At 39.4% G+C, this 22814-nt stretch overlaps 1 protein-coding gene across 1 annotated transcript in view; it reads left to right on the top strand.

The window, feature by feature from the left end:
- Window positions 1-4171: 4171 nt before the first annotated feature.
- The window catches only part of TENM4 (teneurin transmembrane protein 4), a 155383-nt gene continuing 136740 nt past the window's right edge, over window positions 4172-22814 (top strand). The window contains exons 1-4 of the mRNA XM_067289535.1: window positions 4172-4220; window positions 4329-4430; window positions 9067-9261; window positions 13506-13706. Coding sequence (XP_067145636.1) covers window positions 4172-4220; window positions 4329-4430; window positions 9067-9261; window positions 13506-13706 — 547 coding nt within the window. The remainder of the gene's footprint in view (window positions 4221-4328; window positions 4431-9066; window positions 9262-13505; window positions 13707-22814) is intronic.

Raw genomic sequence — 22814 nt, 5'->3', positions numbered from 1 at the left:
GAAAGTATCCTTATAATTACACATAACAACTCCCAGAATAAGTTTTAGAATGGAAACTAGAACCTAGCCATAGCTACAGTGGCCTGTTTTTATTTGTTGAATGAGAGTTTGTCATCCATGTAGCAATGTTGACTATGTACATACTTAAAGGACAAAGCTTTTTTTAGATAGTTGCTTTGTGCCGCTAATTTAAGGGCTTCCTGGAGCTTAAGAGTTTAATCTCTTCTATCTTCTAGCCCTATAAAATAATATTTTGACTAAGTCCTTGCTTCTGTGAGAGATGTGCTAATTTGTTCATTTGCTTCTTCATACTCTTTAAGGTCCCCCATCTCTACTCCCTAATTCCTTATACCAGTCACCTATCGCCTCCTGTTTAATTTGAAAGTTAGATATTAGAGCAGTATGCATGCCTTTTTGTGTGCATGTGTACATTCCAGAAAGCACGAAAATCAGGTCAGCTCTCCAGCTGGCACCATCTGTGACCACTGAAACTATATTCAGTCCTGTGATGAAGCTGGAGGTTTTCGTTAGAAGTCTTAAGTGAGTAATGGTGTGCTGATGCCTGCGATGTTCAAAGTAAAAGGAAGGTCCAGTTTGAGATCATTCCTGAGAAGAGAAATAAGACCATGCTGAGAATGGCATAGACAACTCTTAGACTTGTTGGTCACAAGCCTAATCCCAAGCCTTGTTTGTTCTTATTAGCTCTGGAGTTAGTGAGAAACTAGCTCCACTTCACTTAACGCCTGCTATATGGAAACACTTTTTCAGCTGTGTTGTAGCGGCTTTGGGACGATGATATACTCCATGCATCTTCATTGCTTCTCAGAATTTTCTCAGTAGAGAAGAGCTTTTTGAAGTGTGCAGAGACCTTAATTGCCCTGAGTCACACTAGGCAAGTCTCTATTCTTTACTGCTAAAAAATGGTAGGTGGCACCAGCCACTGGGGGGAAGAGTTTCTTTTCCTCTTCACTTCCTCTTGTTTCTTTCAATAAGGTTATTCCAGGGCAAAGTGAGTGAAATTAGAGCATGTTAGAAATGTTACTTTCAGCTATAATAGAAAAAAAAAAAAAAGCACCAAAGAAAGCAGTTAAGTAGGATGAAGGGATAAGGGCCCACTCTATTTTCAATAGTATAGGGCAGTCAGGACACAATTAAAAGCTACTGAAATGCTTCAGTGGAGAAGGTATAATGGGTTTTATTCAACTGTTCTTTTATTCCTCTTGAGTTGCATGTCCATAATAAGGTATAATGCACTTAGGGCACACTCACAAAGAATATTCTGGGAAATTAAGATTGAGGAGACAGTGTCTAATATATGAAATGTAATATGTGTGTATATTGTTGCCTTTTGCAATGTAAATTGAAAGATCTGTAGATGAACAACTAAATCTCCATGAGTATTTTTTGTCACACAGTAGCGTCTGTCAGAGCGGATGGGATCCGTCTGACTAAATATAGTCTTGCCTATGGTATTGTCTTTGATGGCAATATCTACATCTGAACTAGTCAGGGGAGGAGAAGAGGCACCAGTGGGGTGAGAATCATCAGGTGGAATCAGCCTAAGGTTTAGAAAAGTTTAGGTGCCTAAACATAGGTATGCTTCATTTCTGTGGTCACTCTGAGCCTCTAGGTCCCGTTATACCTAGTCAGTATAGTCAGTGTGATCCGCTCAGTTTACTCTACAGTGGACACCTAATTGGTGTGCTGAATCTTGCTCACCTAGTCATAAGGCAACTGAGTACATCAGCTGAGACGCACTATAAATGCAAAATATTTTTTCCAGGAACAAAGATTGCCCTTTAGCTGATGTGGTGAATTATTACAGTTCTGAACATCTGCAATGTTTGATGCTACATTGCTTTTCAGATGTTGCTTGTTTTTTATTATTTTAGGCAAATACCATTTATTATTTTACATAAATATACCAAGAATGTTGTAAGGATATTTTACATCTCTTCAAGAACTCTATTTAGTCCTGTAAAGCAATAGTTTGAAAAAAACTGGCCTTTTCATTATACCATAGGTTTTGTCATGACACTAGGAGTTTGTCCTGCATTAAAGCACTGACATATGTATTTCCATTGACTTCAAAGGTCAGGCATATGTAATCTCTACTCAGTGATGCTACAGCCTGCAGACTCCGACCTAGAATGATAGCATGAAGGTGAGGTTTCATGAGATGTCTAAGTACTGCACAGTTGCTGAATAACATGGCCCTGCTCCTTCTGCTCCCAATGTTCAATGAGAAAATGATAGTAGACTGTAAATGCCAGTAGAAAGTGATTCACTTTTTTTCTCTGCTGCATTAATTTTTTGTCATCTTTATAAGCTTTACCAACTCATTGAAAGGTCTGACAAATGTCAGAGCCAGCACAAGAGGAGGAAGCATAGGCTTGTACTGAGGATAGGAGCAACAGAGGAAAAGAAATGACCCTTTCAACAAAAGGAGCTGTTAAATGTTTGCCTCATTATCTTCTTTCACAGTGTTCACATTCTATATGTTACTTATATGTGTAAGTATGTATATGTGCATTAGTAAGTAACATTTTTTTTCTAAGTATTTCTGTATATATTTCTGGGAAACAAGACAAAGTGCTTAAAGAAAAAAAGCATAAAGAAAGATTATTTTCTTTTGTTTTTGCAGCAGTGAAATTAAGACATCATGAACAAAGTTCTGAATCTCTTCTATATACAGGCTAAGGTTTTCATTTACAGGAGGACAGATTCATGTGTATACCTGCTATTAAGTGAGAGTTACTATACTTGAAAATCAGTAAAAATGCACAAGGCCTGAGTTGCTGTTTCATTATTCTAGGAAGAGTGCCTGCTGTTTGATCGGAATAACGATGGCAAATCAAGCTCACAGTGTTGACTACATGCTGTGATTGTATTTCCATATACTGCAAAGTGACTATCTGCTTAACATTAGAACTTAAGTGTTAGAAAGCTGACAGCACTTTCTTGTACCTCACCTGCTGCATAGAGCTGTCTGATTGTGACAAGTCTTATGTCAAGACTTAAAACATAAATGCCTGGAACTGCTTTTATTATTTAAAACTGATGTTGCCCTTCTTGAATAATTAAATTATACCACGTCCTTTAAAATGGCCTTCAGATACCGCTGTCACTCAAAGAACACCTCTTCAGAAATACGCTTCCTTTCATTCATGTTTAGAAGCTAATCTACACATTCCTCTTGCAGCTGTTTTTGCTTATTTATACCAGTAGGAAGTTTACAAGTACCTTTATTACAACAAGGTCTGAAATGAAGAAATTCTATGAAAGTGGGGTCATTATTCACATGGCCAAGATTTCCATCCCTCTCTAGGACAGATGTACTACTGGTGCCCCTCCTGTATAACTGAACTGAGTTTTAATCTGATACACATTTTATTCCAAGAAAATGAGAAATCATAGTCTGGAATGAACCATAGTATTCCATCATCTTTCCAAGCCCCTCTCACATTTACTCAACCTTCGCTCACACTTTAGTCAAGAAAGTACAGAGATTTTCATTCTCTTTTTGAAAAATGATCTTTACTAAATCATGTGCTTCCTTTATGAATGATAAGTTTTAGCCCCAATATTCTGAGTTGCCCTCAAAACAAGATAAAAGTGTTAGATATCATTTTGCTTGCCTGTTAGCTTTCCTTAGAAGATGAATAGCCAGTGTTTTTGCCAAAGTCAGGGAATTTAAGATGATAACTATAGACAGAAAAAAGTGTGGAATAGTACCATACCTGTTCCACCAAGATATAATATTATCCTCAGCACTTTTGACTGTTAGCATGATAGACAAACAAGAAAGCATACAATTCAAAATAATTCCTCAACAACAGGCAGATAGGATGAACCAAGAGCCTTTGTTCAGTGAACTTCATAGGGGAAAAGTTCTGTCTTAGATCAAGTCTGCTCAGTGCCCCAAGTTCACTTACCCAAGCCTACAAAATAGGACCAAAGGTACATGTTCTGCATGAGAACTGCTTGTATTCCTTCTCTCCAATAAATTCCAAAAGGGAAAATGGTCAGAAAAATAAGCGGGGAGAAAACACATTGGGAAGTTTTCAGATACTCCGTGAAGACGCCTGGGTGCTGAGCAGCTGCAGTTTTAGTCATAGGATTTGCAGTCACTTCACGCTAATGTGTTGGGCTTGAACTTCCATTGGTGTAAATGGATGAGCTCCAGTTAGTGGAGTTCGGAGTAACGCTTTCAGTCCCAAGTGCAGCAATTGCTTTGAGGTTTCAGCTCTTCTGCCATCCAGAGACCTTCCAAACTCAGAGGTGTTTTCTGGCCTGAAGAAGTATCTGAATTCTCTTTTCTCTTCCAGAATCAGTGGATAATTGTCCCAGTAATTGCTATGGGAATGGAGACTGCGTGTCTGGGACTTGCCATTGCTTCCTTGGCTTTCTGGGCCCTGACTGTGGCAGAGGTAGGAATTTATACTTGATTAAACCTTCCCCCTCCTTTTTGGTTAATATCTTTCTTTGTGGAAGCTATAGTCATGCTTGTGGCTTTTGCAAAGTACACCTTACCCAGACTGAGGATGCTCCAGGAGAATGGAGCTGGATTGGATCTGTGGATTCGTTTCTTACTTGCCATGATTGCTGTGACCTTGGCAACACAAAGCCCTGGCGCCGTATGGACAGGCAAATCCTCACGTTGGGAGCTTTCTGTCTGGGACTGGCTTTATCAAATGTTACTTAAAAATGTTGCACTATTGCTTGTTTAGCAGACCACTCTGTCAGCGTGCGGTGGGATCTTATAATGCTGGTTTATTCTAAGACACTAACGGTAGAACCCTTAAGTACCTTTTTGTTGCTGCAAGCTTTGCAAGTTTGCCTCAGCTATGCATGATCGTTAACAGCCTCACTGTGGGGAGCGAGCCAGGTTAGAGTCAGGCTAGGAATGGAGTAATGGCAGGAGAAACTGGATACTCTGGCCAAAAGTGAAAACATTGGGATGACTTGTGAAGGAGGCTGACCCCAACAAACAGTATATTTTTCTGCTTAAATGAAAATATTTTTAATAAATCATTTTGGAAGATATTTCACTTGACCCAAAATTTTTAGGTTATTTAAACATTTAAAAAACAAATTGGAGTACATTTAGTAAGAACATGTTTCAGACTGAGAAGTCAAAACTTTGCATATGGAAAATGCCCAAATGGAGTGCTCCAACCTTTTTCTGGGTCCTTTTTGGCTGAAACAGTTCAACAAACTAAATGTAGATTCATAAATATAAGGGGGGGTGTAAATGTTAGTGCCCACACAAGAAGCTTTGTTAAGGCAACAGGTCAGGCCTTCACCCTGGTCCATTGCTTCTTTGTCTGAAAGCAGGCTGGGCTTCTTCCCAAAAGAGAGAGCTAAACTCTATCCAACCCCACTTCCTCTCGCCCTCCACCCCAGCAGTGGCCTTGTGAGGCCTTGGGTCACATCGCTGTAGCCTGGCCCAGAGGTAAGGACAGCTGCACACCCCCCCACACAGGGAGTTCTCCGCTGAGGCAGTGTGGTCCGGGCTGAAACCCTGAGGTGTTTCAGAGTTCACGGCCCGGTAAGATGAATGTGACAACCTGCATCTCTGAGAGCTGTTATGTCAAACTTCCTGCTGAGTCAGGTTACACTTGGGTTGCATTTCCTTACAGTTGGTTTGCATTTCCAAGCTCCTTTACAGAGCTGTAGGTCTGGAGACAAAAGGAATTTTTCACCTTCCACAGCCTATTCCTACTCACACCTCCTAACTTTATTTAGGGGCTGAAGTTTGGAGGCACGGTCCCCCAAGGCTCCCTGCAGAGCCAGTGGAGGAGAAGCTCCTTCATTGTGAGTCAGAATACTTAATCTTTTGTTCTGAATCCACTTTCAGAGGAGCCTACTTCCCCTCACGGGTTATATACAGAGCCTGCTGAGGCACTTAAGTTGAGCCACATGAGTATCTCCCATTTCACAAGATTGCTTACTCTGGCTGACTTGAACACCTCTTATTTGAGTCAATCTTTTGGTTCAAAATCATCTGGGTCCGGCTCAGTGTCTGCCTTTAGGAGAACAGGTTAATACCTGGCGTCTCAAAATGCCATTTGTGTATGCATTTCCATCCAGTGGGCTTGTTAAATGGATCGTCTTGCCATGAACATGAGATACGAGGGCCCCAGCATTGACTTCCTATTTGTTTTCAGTGGAATCTAAGATGCTGCTTTTGACCTACAAACCCCTCAAAGGGCAGCAACTGCGGTGTGTATAAGACTGCTAGAGTATCTGTCTGCTGCAATATATTTGTTCCTGTACTGAGAAGTAATCCTCAGATAAGCATGTCCCACTACAGGATTTCTAGGTCCCACATATCCTGGGTGTTTCTTTGTTTCAATTCCACCGTGTAATTCACCATCCAAATGGATGGGAAATTGTGGAACAGAAAGCCCTTCAGTGCATGCTGCAAAGCCCATATTTTTTGGTTCTCCTTTTGGGGAGGGCTGTAACAATTGCAAGAAGGGATGAGGAGCTCTTGTTATAAAAATAACAGTTAATTATTAATGTATTGTTAGCCAATTATTTTAAACAATATAGATGGGAACAAATCACTAGATATATTCTAGGACCTTCTAAAAACCTCCTTGAACACACAAACCTTGAACAAACAAATAAATGAATAATCTTGTTCTCTGATGCTAAACTTTCCAGGAAAAGTGGTGGGCATTTGGGCTACCGTAACCACCCTAGAGAATTACTGTAATTTAGGCCTCTTAGATATTTTTTCTTGGAATGGAATCTGAATGATCAAACATTAATTATGTATCATTATATATAGAAAAGAGTTGCACAGGGAGCAGTGGAAAAAATCCAGAAATCTCTTTTGTCTTTATTCATTACGGTATGTTACAAAAGAGATCTTGTTCTTGCCATTGCCTTGACATTTGCAGCAGCACTTTCCAGGTTATGCTGAAGGTGTTCTCCATGGAGATCTCTACAGAGTAGCAGTTTTATTGCAGATAGCCAGCAATTTATCTGATCTTGCACTGAGTGATCAGCTGTCTTGTCAGAAAACATGTAAGTCTTTCTCAGCAACCTCTCACTGGTTAAAGGCAATTATTCTTCCTTCTTGTTGAAAAGAGCTGTAGGCTATCCTCTTCCAGTACCTTCAAAGAACAGGCTCCATTACCGAGCATTTGAAATTTGAGACAGGAGGGCGGAAAATTCCATCAGTCTAGCTGAAAAGTTAAATTACAGAGTGGGTTTGCTGTGAACCATGTATACAACACAGTGTATCTTAAACAATTTATGTCTTGTATTGTATAAGTAGACATCTCCTTGCAAATGATGCACTTGAAACACACCATTCCATTGTGCTTTCTTTAAGGTGAACAGAGGGCTCTTGAATAACAGCAGTTGCCAAATTCCTTTCTTTTCTAAACCTCTTTTATTTTAGTCAGGCAAATATAGTTCATTGCATATCAAACTGGTTTAAGAGTCAGAGCTGGCAATGTTTTGCATTGTACTGAAGTTGCTATAGCTCTGTAACACTCAGACAGACTTGCCTATAATGATACGTGAAAAGCAACATCGGGTAGGCACTGTGTGATTACTAACTGAAAAGGTAGTAGGAGAAATGGAGGAATGTTTCCTTTAACCACTGTTACTACCTCCTCCTGCCTGTACTCAGAGTCAGGAATGAAGCAAAAGAGGTTCATTGTATTAATCACATGCCTAAGACAGGTGAGTTAAAAAGCAGAATGGAATATTCCATTCACATTAGTGTCCTTCATAAAAACGTTCATAAACTGCCTTTGTAAGGGGCAGAGGAGAAGCCCAGCTGCTCTCACTTAAGGGTAATGTGTGACAGTGAACCAGAGAAGTCTGGGTTGAATATATGTCCTTGCAGGTGAGTTTCAGTGACATGAAATTCAAGAGAACAGAACTTAAGCAAGCAGATTTTGAAGGGGCAGTGAACAGGGGAAGGCTACTGTTTTTAAGGAAATAGGACAGAAATGGATAGCTCTCTTAGAAAAACCAGAACAAGGGACAAAGGGAGCCTAAGATGGCACATGTGGAAAATAACAGCATGGCAAAGGGAGAACGTATCATCAGAGAGGAGCTGAAGAAAGTTTACAGAGCACCAGTTACCAGAGTTTTGGTAATGGAGGCTTTGGTCTGGTCTCTGATGCTCTCTCCTTGCTTGAGAAGCCTGCTATATCCTTTGCTTCCTAACATCCACTCTGCCTGACATTTTCCTGAGATAGCTCAGAAAACACTTAATGCTGGGATCCACCATGCCACAGCTTGAGCTTTTTGACTTCTTCTTCCCCTCTTTATCACAGGGAAGAAATCCTGCAGCTGGTTGGCCATGTGAATCAGCTGATTTTGCTGGAAAAAAAGCACAATTGCAAAGTCATTTATAAACTCATATAAAGATCAGAGGATATATTTGGAGAACTTTTATTACAGAAAGGCTGGAAAGATCAGAGGCCAGTTTTGCATTGTGTCTGATGATGAATGGAGTCCGGTGGAAGTAATAGCCATAAAAGGGGGCTGGACATTCAGGTGATGGTATGACATGAAGTAAATTAGGGAAATAGTCTGAACATGGCATTCTGCATTCTCATGAGCACAGAAACTGAGGACTGTAAAGTCAACAATTACAGCAGCAAAACAGGAGTGATTTGTGTACAGCTAAGGTCTGGAGCAGAGGAAGTGTCAAGGAAAGTCTGAAGTCTGGCAGTGTGTCAGGTATAGCGATAAGATATTTAAGGTCAATGGTGCTGCTGAAAAAAGACTCCAGTCTACCCAAAGTCAGAATAAGATAAAGGTCTGAGTCTAGTCAGTAACAGAAAGTATCACAGACAGAGCAAAGAGGTATTCTGACTCAAGAGCGCTGTTTGTTCATTTAAAACATCCATAGGATAATACAATTAACAGCTGAGTGTCATCTACATAAAAGACTTGGCCTTGCCAAAGAAAACAGCATACCTCACTGAAGAGTGTTTATGAAGAACAGAAGTCCCAGGCTCTTGTGCTCCTTTTTGAAGTGAGAGTCATGTACAGTTGTGTTTTAATGTGATTTCTGTTACGTTTCCCCAGCTTCTTGCCCAGTGCTGTGCAGTGGAAATGGACAGTACATGAAGGGAAGGTGCTTGTGCCACAGTGGCTGGAAAGGAGCAGAATGTGATGTCCCCACCAACCAGTGCATTGATGTCTCCTGCAATAACCATGGCACATGCATCATGGGGACCTGTATCTGCAACCCAGGATACAAGGGGGAGAGCTGTGAAGAAGGTATTTTCAAGATACATTCAATTTGCTTTTTGTTTTGATTGTTGTTATATAATTACATGGATGGAGGCAATTCTGAATAGCACTGGCACTTAAACAGAACAGTAATAGGCACCTTAGAGATACAATAGATGGATGCAACATAAAAATGATATGTTGTAATAAATTGTCGTTATCTATCATATTTGTTCAATAATTGGATGAAAAGCCATCAAACTCTTCAGATAGATAGACAAATCTAGTTGAAAGACCAGAATGTCTAATCATATGTTCAAATGTTCTTATTAAAACATCGTTTCCATTTACACATCTAAACGTATAATTACTTTTACAGTGCTTTCTTCTCTGCTGTGCTATGCCAAGTGATTTCAGTTGCTTACATATAAAAAATGGTGGAGTATGAGAAAAAGTCCCTGATTCTTGTCAGCTTTAAAAGCTTAGAAATGTTCAAGACTTGAATTAAATTCTGCTTCAAAATCAGATGTTATTTTAATGGCTCTTCCATAGCTTTTTTTCACATTAGCCCCCAAACATTCTTCATTTGCATTTAGTTTTGTGACTCGGAATACAGTGACTTTTAGCACTTACCTTAATCTTTTTTTGAAGGAAGTCACCTGCCACCATAAACCTTTATCTTGCGCAGTCTGTGACTGCTTCTTATTGCTAAATGAAAAAGTGGACAGTTTTTTAAGTTTACAAATCATGCCAACCATTATAAAATACCTCCAGAAGCAACTGATTTACAGAATAATGTTCAGCATTTTTGAAAATTATTCCCAAAATTCTATGCAGAGGATCTGAAAAATAATTATGTTTAAATTATGCTTCTATGAATGCTCATATAAGGCCCCTTTACCACCTGGTAGACTTAAGACATCCCTTTGATATACTTGTAAGAATTGCTATCACTTGGAATAATTTATGGTTGTCTTAGTGAGTGTAGGTTAAAGATTTATCTGAAATGACTTTATTTAATGGACAATGAAAATAAGCTGAAGTGGATTCAGACATTCAAATGGCATCTAATCTAGCAGTTCTTTTGATGCATCAAATGTATTGGAGTGGGACATCTCTGACATTACATGGCTTCAGTGTCAGTAAATGTTAGAGATGAAGACAGTATCAGCTCTATATCAGTAAGCCATCTCTGGAGAGAGCTTAATTTTGCCTTAAGAAAGCACAGTTCAATGAAGCTGTGGGGCATGTAAAGCCAAAGATGGTGACTACTAAAATATCTTTAAAGCACCTCCTTAGACCTCTTATTTACTAGACCATACCTTTAGTGGTTAAACAGAAATGGAAAAACACTGATTTTGCCTTCAGCTAGACATGTTTAATGTGCGTAATTCAGAGTAAGATCTGCACTTTTTCTAACAGGAACCTCTTTTCCCTTGTCCCTTGTTTGGCTTTAAAGCAAAAAAGCTAGCCTCCAATTAGTTATTTTATGTTATCATTGTAGCAGGGGACAGTGTCAGTCCCACTAGGTAGAAACTTGAAAAAGAAAAAAGAGCAAAGAGAACATGACTTTTCTTATGAGCTGTTTAGTATTTTTCCTAGTATGCATTCATTTTTGGTATTCAAGACATAATTTGTGTTGTGTTGGGGCGGGGGGAAATAAGTCAGAAATATGCCATGTGGGAAATCTTCAGGATATATATGTATTTTTAAATCTGGTAAAAAAGTTGATTTATATTATTTTTTAAATTGCTTTTGCTTTTTAATTTCTCTTCTAAGAAGGGCCATCTGGTATTGATTACTTTTTATTATTTCTCAGTTCTTGTAGCTTCACTGCTTACTCTATGTTTATAATGGGTTTTCATTCCAGTGTTTCTTCTTTCTTTTCTTTCCCCCCCTGTAGTAGTTCAACAATGTTTATAAAACATCAGCCAACAATCTTACATGAGTTTTTCTTTTCTCCTTCCTTAGTTTATTGGCCCATATTTTATAAGGCATGGACTAAGCCAGCAGGACATTAAAGGGAGGGGAGCAAATTTAAGCAGTGAAAAATGAGAAGTTACTCTTTGGGTACTGAATAAGCCTAATAACTTGTGTGACCAATGAAGCATGAAGCATGTTGGGGAAAAGTGTTGTATCTGCACTAGCCTTACTTGCTGCATGATTTATCTCCCTGGCAAAGGTTTTGCACAAGGTTTGAACTATAAATGGGGCATTTTCCAACCAGAAATTAGACCATTTGGGACATTTACCAAGCAGCAACACAGACATATGCAAAACTCTGGGGATTTTTGTTCAAGTATAGTCAATTTTGTGAGCTCTGTCCTCCTCCCTCACTCCCCATCTCTACTTTTCCCAGAGCTGAGCAGCTAAATTTGTCAAGCAGAACTCCCTAAAAATATACCATTGTATCCCAAATCCACTAAGCAACTGCTTAAGAAGAAAGCAGAAGCCCCTAATCCTGTCCCAGGGCCCTTGCCATGGTGCAGAAAGCCTAAAGAGATACAGCTAGTGAGGCTGAGATTAAAGTCGCCATTGTGTGTGACATTTTCTGAAAGGGCTCATTTCAACATGAAAAATGGCCTTGGGATTATGATAAATGGGGGGTTCTGACATGCACATTCCCCTCCTATAATCTTCTGTGTTGGAGCTGAGATAGCAGATTGTCTGCCCCCTATGATGGAGCCCCCTGTAAAACTCACCTTTTTCCCAGTTGACCTTCGGAGGGGATGATTAATTGCCTGGAGGTAGCCTCTTGTCAGTTAGCCCGTGATCTTTGTTCTCTGCGTTCAAACCATCTGCTGAGAACGTAGGATTCGGCTAGTCTCTTCCTTAGTCCTTTTCGTACTTATTACTGCCAAGGAAGAACAGGGCCAGGGCTCCAAGGGTCTCATGCTAAAATTGGCACCCTTGCTCCCAGCTCACGAACAGTGAAGGAGATTTATAGACTCATCCTTTCCAGCGTCTTACAATTTTCGAGGGTTTTTCCAGCCATGAGCAGGGCTCCAGGAATCAAACAAAACAGAAAATACTCTCGCATGCCTTGGGATAGTAATTGCTGAGCCATTACTTGTCAGAGTCAGAAGGTTTTGTGAATCCAGGGAATTATCAGAGCAGCTGTTGTGTTTCTTTTTAAGGTTTCTGGATCTTAAACAGGTCATTGGAATTCTCATTAGCTTTTAGAGGAAAAAAAATGAAGCTCAAACCTGCCGTGTGTGCAGTGGCCATGTTCTGCTCTTCTCTATTAAAGCCAGCAGCTGGACAGCTTTCCTCTTGCTGCTTAGCCAGACTGACACTTGTCACTGATCCCCAGGGCACTGCCACACACCGTTGCAAGAGATGGGAAGCATTTCTCTAGCTTCTCCTATATACTCTTATATATAAATAGATGATCAACTCCTCCAGTCCTTTTTTAGGAGGGAGTTTGGGGCGTTTCATATTTTTCTTTTGCTGGGTAAAATTCCCCCATGGGCAGAGGAGTTGACAGTTGCCAACAAAACACTTGACTCAGGAATCACACTGCAGTATATTAAGTCCTTTAGTGCACGTTCTTCTTATACAGCACACCCAACTGAGTGTTCTCCAACCTTGTTATGAAAATGCCTCTTCTTAAAAAAGGCCATTTAAAAAGAATATTCATTGTTCAAAAATACAAACAGAAGATAACAATATCCAATAATATATATAGTTTATTTTTAATCCTTTTCCCAAAAAACTGTCTAAGCATATGTTTAATCTGAAATTCATGCATGTGTATCTGTGAAATCGGTATAGACTTCAGCACATTCTTCAATTTAAGCATGTGTTTTGCTGAATCAGGAGTTGAATTTCTGCTGAATCTTTATGTAGAAATTTCTCTCTCAGAAAACCAGAGCTCAGCTTTGAGTTCATTAATAATAGTAATTTAGGTTATTATAATGGAATAAATGGAGGCACAGTATATGTACAAGAAAGTATTATTCTTATTCTAATCTTAATTGATATTTGCCTATTCTTTTTAGAAAGATCATTTATTAATATATGCCTGGATAAAAGAATGGATTTCATCTTAATTTTTTTGTTTGTTTTTTCAGGTAAGTGTTTTAGCTCTCATTGCATTTCCAGGACAATATCTTCTTGTGTGATGCATCTGTTTAGAGGTAACCGTGTCTTGGTGCACAGTAGGGCTTCAGTTTCTTGATGGAGCCATGAGATACTCTATAAGTAAATCTGTGTTTATGGCAATCTGATAGATTGTTTCTGAAGTTCCCATTTGCTTCCCCCGTGTGCTTCCTCTTCTTTCTCTCCTGCAGTGGACTGCATGGATCCTACGTGTTCGGGACGAGGCGTGTGCGTGCGAGGAGAATGCCACTGTTCTGTTGGCTGGGGAGGAACAAACTGTGAGACCCCAAGAGCCACTTGTCTGGACCAATGCTCTGGACATGGGACCTTCCTCCCAGATACTGGACTCTGCAGCTGTGATCCCAACTGGACTGGACATGATTGTTCAATCGGTAACGTCAGCAGTGCCTTACTGTTATTTTCCATGTTATTTAAACTTTGTAAAATATTCAGACCTAGATCTGCAACAATAGTGCTGCAAATGAGTTCCAGTAAAGCACATGTAGGGCATGACTGGAAGCAGAAATGCCATAGCTCAACTACATAAATAATTCTGCTTCCATTTCTGAGTAAAGAGCAAGGTAATAAATAACCCCATTAAAGCCACCTAGGTTTGCTGTTGTTCGTTTTATTGATATGAATGTAATTGATGGTTTACCTATAACCGCTTGTTCTGGTGTTAATTCTTGATGAATCCCAGTAGCCACCAAAGGGTGTGCTTTTATTTTTAGGAGATGATGATCAAATATCCTTTAGGTTTCTGCAAACAACAAAAAAGAGATGGCAGTCTTTCAGGTCCTGCTTCCCATTGGAGTTTGAAGGCCATGATTTTCTAGGCTCAGCTAGAAGAGGATGATATGGAAACAAAATGTAAGCACTGTCCTGTATTAAGCAAAAGGATAGCTAAGTAGAAGTATTTCATAGTACAGGCACCTACCAAGGAGACAGATTTGTTATGGGCAGTTTTGTGTAGAGATTTGGAACTGTAAACTTTCTTCATTCCTTAGCTAAAGGTCAACCTTTCTCAAAATCTGCATCAAGTACCTGAAATGGAGGCTTAAGAAAAACTCTTTAGAAGCCTTTTCACTTTTCACTTTTCTTCCAAATATAGTTAGCTTTTAGATGACACATTGAGAAATACTATAATAAATTAGATAGTCAGGACCTATGGAGCATTCCTCTTTTACCTTTTGTTCTGCATGCTGTGCTCACAAATAAGAGACCGCAGCAGTTGTAGCCTCTTTACCCTTACACAGCTGAGGTGGAACTAGGCCAAAAATCGAGGGCACCTCACTACTGGCAATGAAATGAAATGAATTTGCAGCAAAGCAACAACAACAGCAACAAAAACTATTAAGAGAGTGGATGTAGAAGCAAAAATGCATAAACAACATTTTCACTGAGGAATTACTGTAATGTGTAAAAGGAATCAGGTTAACTGCTTACAAGTATTTTAAAAGAGTATTTTAACTTTGACTGATAATGATGAACTGAATAAGCTGATACAAAGGATATAAAAGAAAAGCTTTTCTAAAATAAATATTGAGGTTAGATGTTAGGAATCTTGTCCTGTGGTAAAGATGACTGGACTGAAGAATCCAGAAAAAGAGGAGGCGCACTTGACTGGTATATGTAAAAATAGATTGACCAAAAACTTTTACAGATATAGGGAGGGAAGCTGTTCTGCATTGACAGGAAGATAAATTTCCTGACAAACTGTTCTTTTCCCCATATTAACATCTTCAGTTCAGTACTCTATGAGTTCATTTATAAGACCACGGAAAGGAGAAGGGTAGCAGTGTATTTCTAGTGATTTTGTAGCATGATTCATAATTGAGTCATTATTTTGAGTTTATGTGGAGTTTGGGGGATTGCAGGGATGGATTTGGAAAAATGTTCTTTTCTGCACACAAACAGAAATCACTTTCTCTTTGTTAACCTGCAGGGTCATGTATAGATGATTTATAAGCTTTCCTTATACTGCTTTTATAAATCCATCTAGTGCAAACTTTCTTTGGCAATGTGAGGTTATTTGAGACAAACTTGAGCATCATTCCAAGACCTTTTTCTTCACAGAGTTGCTTGTAACATTCAGGTTATTGTGCCTCACAGCTAAAATCACAACTAAGGTGATTTGTAAACTTCTATTTCTAACCCAAACCTTTCCACTGAATTGATGACTTGATTTGAAAGACAGATTTACTCACAGGATGTGTGGCACTCTTTTTGCATGATTAAAATACAGTGAGCAAGAATGTTATTATGAGCAACACAGCCCAGTGAGGTAGAGGTTCTGTAGAAGGAATTAGAGGGGACGGATTTTATTGTCCTATGAAACAGAAACAAACAGAATGGAAGAATTATTAAGTGAAAGAATTAAGTGTTTGGATAAATCAATGTCAGTTCAGGAAAGCAGTTAGGATTGTGTTATGTCCCAGTGAAAACTATAGGACTGTGGCTGCAGGTGCTTGTGCCAAAGGACAGCCCCGTGTTTGTAATCCACATTGAGAAGTATATTCTAAGAACAGCCTAATTATCTTGCAACCCAGAATAAACTGTGAGAAGACACTGTGGGTTTTCCAGCTCTTAAAACCTTCAAGTCAAGACTAATATCTGTCTGGAAGTTATGCTGTATTCGTTTAGAAGTTATCAGTCAGCATGGGAGCAGCTAGGTGAAAGTCTGTGGATTGTCATATGTGGAAAGTCAGACTAGACTGTCTCTGCACTTTAGACTCTAAATCTTTCAGGTAAGTAGGTAGATTTCACCTGCCTTTGATGGCAATCTAAGATGATCGCAGATTGCTGGATAAACCCGTTAGTTTTTAACAAGATAATAATGTTACAGAGGTTCCTGTTTCCTGTTGGTCTATCTCTTTTTTCATTCCAGTTAGCCTGTGTCATCAAAGACCAGCAGCGCAATTCAGTTTGTTTTGAATTCTGCCCTGCACTGTACTGTAGAAAGAATTAATGATGTGCTTTTTTTTTTTTTTTTTGCTTTAATGTGTGTGTCCACTGCCAGTATGGTTTGAGACAGGGCTGCTGCCACATTATTTCAAATTTTTCACTCTTTAGCAGGAAAAATTCCTCTTAAACATGCTTCACTCTTTCATGTTTTTCAGGGTCCCCGTTTCCTTAGCATGCAGTTCTTTTTTGGAAGATTCCCAAATATAAAAAATCTTGTTGTGAAGGGTGCAGAGCTAAGTCCAGTGATAACCTATAGTCAGAAGAAAAAGAGGCATTTTGAGTTCTCCCTGGAGAGAATAAAGCCCCCTCCTTTTTGCATCCTAGTACTACTGTTGTACAGGCAAATGAAAAAAGGCCTTTATAACCCAGTTCAGTTAAACAGTCCAAGGCAATGCTTAGTACAAGAGGGATAATTAAGGAACCACTCATGCTAACCCCTTTTCTCCAGAGCCTGCAATCACAGGTCCTCTGTATCCCAGGCTTTTGGTGAGCCATCTCCCCTCACCTCTTAATGAGCCCTAGCAAAGGACCTAGTTCTCCAAGAACAGCAACTAATGAAGTCCTTATAGGGCAGCCCTTAACCTCTTATGGGAAGAAGGAAATGACCTGTGCTGCAACATGAAATTTTTTTTATGTGATAAAATCTCACTCTTAACCTATTTAAATCGAACCAAATATTTCTGGCTAATCAGGGGGCTACAGAACACATACCATAAGACATATTTAAGTGTAGTGAAATGAACAGGTGAGTCAGGTTATCTGCTTTTGGGGAAAGACACCATTTCCCAAGAGGATCTCACTGATGAATCAGTAAAATCCTAGTAGCGTAAGAACAGTTTTATGTTTTGATCCAAAATCATTCTTAAAGGAATTAAGTTACCTAATGCTGTCTTTTACTCTCCTCAAATTTAAAGCAGTGATCTTCACATTGTTCTCTGTTTGGTAGTTGACATCTTGACATGCACAGTATTCACTAGAATCATCTGAAACTTGATTATACAAAGCAGCAATAGAAATTGTGTTCTCTATATAATAAGTATACTGATTTTTTTCTGGACAGTTGACGATGGCTGTACATTGACCGCATATAGATAAGAATTCCTTCTCAATCGCTCATTGATACTGACTCACTGTATGCACAGCTGACATCCAAGGCAATACTTCAGACATTTAAAAGTAGACTGGAGAAGAGCAGTAATGGGAAATATTGCTTTGTATTTGGTGATCCTGAATTGTCAGAATAGACATGGAATCATAGGTTGTACATTTAGTGATCAAAGTTGGGAAATGGAAGCCGAGACTCACTGAAGAAGTTTTAGGTTATGAGGTTTTACTTCACGTTTTGAGAAGGCTAAGAGAGCGTGTCTGGCCAGAGATTTAGGCTGAGCTTGCATAGTGATATTCCATTAAATCTGCCTGTAGTTTGATCCCATCCATAGTTTCTCTCACCACTTCTGCTGCTAACAGTGTTTTCTGAGGACATATCATTTAACTTTATGACTGCCCTTTCCCCCCTCTGTGACATGGAGGAAATACTACTTTCCAGTGATTTATTGCCAGACTTAGTAACTAAGTTCTACATATTTAGGCATTTATGATTTACCTTAGGCAAATGCAGATTATCTAGCTCTAATACAGTGTTTCAGAGAACCTTTGCTCAGCTTTTGAGACGTCTCAGCGCCTGGAACTGTCTATTGGAAAACTACCTTAAGTTCCTAAAGTTCTGGTGTGGCACATATAGCAGGTGTCTCCTGAGTCTGAGAAACCATTGAACCTGCTTTCCCATTTCTTGTAAGAGTATCCCAAATGCAAGATCAGTGCATGGGTTGCAGACAGTCATCATCTCGAATAAAAGAATAAACTGGCTGGGTTGATCCAAAGGGATGCAAAAGTTGAAGACAGGGTTTTCATACCCTGAACCTTAGTGTCAGCTGAGCATCTTTCTGAAGAACGCACAAAGTGCCTTCATCCAAGACAGGAGCAGAGTTTCAGACCATTCCTCTCCTCAGCATTTCCTGATGGTCTGCCCACCAAGCTGAGAATAGTGAATCTACAGGTCATGCCTACGGAGTCCCAGGCCCAGCTCCCAAATCCTCTGAATTTATTTCATAATCTTAGGCACTCAGTTGGTATTTGTAAATTCCACTCCTGGAGATGAGTGGAAAGATTTTAAGCACTGCAGCTCTCATCCTGGTCATACTTATTCTGGCTGGAAATGTTATAAATATCTTCAGTGGGCAGAAAATTTTGTTTTTGGATTAAACCCAGTTTCACACCATCCCCTCCTGCCTTTAGGCACTTCCTGTGACATGACTAATTTAGCAGGATAGTTGTCCTAGAGAAGAAGAACAGCTGCAGAGGGCCGTTGAGATCATAGTTAAGTGGAAATCCCTGAAAGAGAGCTTAATTGATTCCTCATTGACTCTGCTGCTTCCTCATTTGGGTACTTCATGTTAGTTTGGAAGAGTCTGGCTTTCAGCCTTTGAGAGATCCTCAGTTCTGCTGAGTAACTGTAGAAAACTCAGCAATGATCATGGTCACGGATTCCTCAGGAGAGAGGGAATTACAGAACTGTGGCATATAAAATGAAATTAGAGAATCACCTCTGAGCCTCTGTGCTTTGTTAAAAACAGTCTAGGAGGGGCTTCAGACTGCAATGTCTCTGATGTCTCAGCATGTCTCTGATTGCAGAGAGGCCATATTCTTATAAATTAATTCATAACACATTGAAGTCAATGGAAAAGTTCCTGTTTACTTTGAGTATAGGTCAGTTCAAGTCCACTGACAAATGATTAGATTGAAGATTCTGTATCCACTGATAGTGTTATTGAAATATTGGCTGATCTTTTCTAGTTTCAATTTAGTTATCTAAGTTAACAAAGAAGAAATCTTTTAGATAGCACCCAACAGAGTGCCCCACCACTAAGTTATTCAGTTCATTTAAGTAGGCAGCTTTTCTGTATTCCAGTTAATAGATAAGGAGACCAAGAAGGATGAACTTTTAAAGAGGAAGGCCAAAGCAAATGCATCTTTATTTTCTCAGTGCCTTTTCTCATCAGGAGTTCTGCAGGAGATTACACACACACACACAGAAACACAGATCTCATATATCTTACTAGACAATGTCATATCCCATTGGTGAAATGTTACCAGGATTAACACAACATGTGTGATAAAAATTGATTCCCTTGGGCTCATTGGTGTCAACCTTACAAAAAAAAAAATCTCATGTTAAATTTAAGTCATGCCCAAGGCCACCAAGATAAAAATTCATCCTTAGAAAATGCTCACATAAGTCCATCTTTAAACCATCATTTTCTTCATTAAGAAGTAAGGATGTCTCTTTAAAAGATGGATATTACATCAACTGTCACATAAAATAGGTCTGTACCTCACTACAGAGTAGAGCTGCTCCCCCTGTAATGCTCAAGAGGTCACTTGTTTATCTTTTCTTTTTCTTCTTAGCTTCAAAACACATAGGGAAGAGCACTAAACCACAGGACACAACACCTGAAATTGATAAACGACCATTTATTTTGGATCTTGGTGACTTAAGAAAAAGATATCAGGCACTGCCAGATTATCAAATGCCACTTCAAATGATCTTCCTTCAGCCTGTAGCTTGATCATCTCATTACCCTGTAATAAAAGCTGTAAAGCTTTTTTGCTTCAAAAATAGTTGTCTGGAGCAATAGCTGTTACAGTAGCACAAAATCTTCAGAGCTAGATTTCAGAAGATACTATCAAAATCTGTTCTGGCTCAATAGCAATATTACAAACCTACTTTTGAAGGCCTTACTTGGTCCTTTAGAACTCACTGAAGGCCAAGAGATGTTTTATACAGCAGGGATTTGTGAATGAGCCATACAGAACCATAATGCGCTGATTTGTGAACTTGTGATCTTCCCCATTTTAATTATGTGCAGAGGAGTAAGTTTTCTCTCTGAGGGAATAAAGTTTGTGCAGCCCAGCACTGTTACACCAGGTTATCAGAGGCTCTGCCTAGCAGATATCTGCTTTGTGAATTTTGAAGGAATAAATGAGTCCAGAGAATTAAAAGTGTTAACATGAAACTATCATTACGCAACATAAAGTATTTGATATGGCTGGGTTTGTGAGTAGAGATTTTGGCCTACCCAGTCCCAAGATGAATCCACACTTTAAAGTCTTTTAAGCATTTTATTAAAGATGAAATAAAAGACTAAAACCAGTAAAAACATTTGAAATAAAAGTATTCAGGAAGGCTTTCATTTTAATGCCCTTTTACTCTCCTTCCCCTTGATTATAGAAAATGTGTATAAGAAAACCCTTAGGTAGTTTAGAAAATAATAAGTAACTTATTTTGGAGAAGAAAAAAAAGTAGTAGTTAAGATGGACTATAGTTATTGTTGCTGGGAGTGCAGTTCTTCGAAAGTCCAAATATCTTTGTGGTCAGAAGAAGACACACTAAAGAGGAGGGAAAACCTCCCCCAAAAATAGAAAGTACTACTTATGCTTCAAGTGTGAATTCCTACTTACAAACTGACAGCTGAGATAATAGACTTGGTGAATTCCACTGGCCAATCGGAGATCCATCAAACTTCTGTCAGCTTTGGGATCTGTTTAGGGTCTTACTTTTAGCCACCTTCATGTTGCAGCTCACCATGTATGCTGCATGCAGTCTTGGTCAGATATGGGGGTCAAGGGAGAGAGTGAAGGAACTGTAAACTTGCATTCTAGCTGTCCTTTCAAACTTGGCCAAGACCAGTGAAAGTGGTGATATCATCAGTCTGGTTTTGTCCATTAGATCACAAAATGTTTGGTCTGATTAGGTCGTCTCTCAGACAGAGGACTCTGTAGGTCCAGTGGTGTGGCAAGCAATCCCTGGTCTTCATTGACTTTAGATGCGTCACTTGTGATGCGTAAAGCTTGTTTCTCTCATATAAGCTATTCTAGCTTCAGTGCCAATTTGTGGACCCCCTCACAGGACAATGGATAGACTATTGCATTCTCTCGCTGTTTGCTGCAACAGTTAGGGCTAATTCCCAGGACACCAGTTTTAGTTCAACACTCTTCCCAGTCTTCAAATATGGCCTCAACAATCGTACCATGATCTCAAAAGTTCTTTTTGTTGTGGACTTTTTCTGACTGACAACAGCAGTGATGTACCAGACTCTGTGGGGTTCATGTTAACTTGGATAATTTGAAGAACAGAATGTTTCACAACATCACAAACAAGCTGTTAAATTCCATGGTTAAAATGGGCTACTGTTAAAATAGGGTGTTTTGAGGATAGTTAAGCAATTTCAATGTTCGCCTGTATTATTGAAAACTTAAGTACCACAGATGACCAATTTTTGGCTTATTCTCTGACACTGCTTTTGAAAGAAGGAGCCTCACGGTCCTTATGTTTTCTGGCATTACATCATGCCAGCATGGGGGCTGGTCATAATAGAATATCTGTGCAGTAGAATATCTGTTGCTGCTTTTTTATAACTCAGTTAAGTCACTTCTTTGACACAGTAAGTGTAATCTAACTGTCACTGAGGGACAAAGGTATTAGCCTGCAAGAGTGATGTGAGCAGTTTCTTCATGTTTTTCTGGAGACAAATCCAGGCTCTATCTTCCCTTGTTTTGTTCTGTCTGTACACAAGCTAACTAAAAATCTGAAACCTTGTGAAACTGCATGGAATAGGTCATGCTTATAAAACCATAGGAATAAGTATGTATTTCTTCAGGTTCAGAGCTGCACTAAGGCACTTTTTGAACCAAAGGTAGCTGATGCCCAATCCATTTGGCCTAGCAGCAAGTCACCAACTCACAAAAGACCATGTGGACTTCCTCTTAGTTTTGTGAGTCTAGTCCTCTGCTTCTGAATATTCTCTCTTATCCAGAATATTGCTGGAATATCAACTTGGTAGCTATTTGTTTGTAGTCAGATTGTCCCTGTGATCTATCCTGATTGTGTTGAATGAAGACTCTTCCTCAGCACCTCACTCATTTAGCTTAGCAAGGGTAGCTGTAGGTACCATGTCGTGGTTTCTCCAGTTTCATTCAGTCAATTCCACGCTGTTGTTGGTAGGTAGCTTCTGTGGCTGTGACCCTGCACTCCTTCCCTACTGGAGCTTGTGTTGACTAGAGTTTCTGCAAAGGGTTATTGGAGGTTTCCAGCTTTGTGAAATTGGGTTTCATTCCGATTTGGAATGGCCAAGATGAAATAATATGGAAAATTATCAAGAAATTAGTAAAATAGAATGATGTCAAATGGGAGCAAGCAATAACAACCAGATCTGCTAAGACCAGTGTTCTTCATATATTGGATCAGTGGCTATTAAAAGCCAGAAAACCATGATCTAATGGCCTGTCTGAAGTTGGTACAGTGGATTTAGTATAGCTTCTCTGCTCCCTTCCAAGTTGCAAGGTGTTCATACTCTAAAAACTATCATCACAATTGGCATTAATGAGCACCTTTCTAATGATCTTGACAGATGAAAGTTTAAAAGGGCTTTGGAGAGGACTTGCTTCTTTTCCATAAAAGCAGTCCTTCCAGACCAGTG

Source organism: Apteryx mantelli, chromosome 1 (assembly GCF_036417845.1).
Source record: "Apteryx mantelli isolate bAptMan1 chromosome 1, bAptMan1.hap1, whole genome shotgun sequence".
Lineage (NCBI taxonomy): Eukaryota > Metazoa > Chordata > Aves > Apterygiformes > Apterygidae > Apteryx > Apteryx mantelli.
This window is presented reverse-complemented; position numbering and strand designations above follow the sequence as displayed.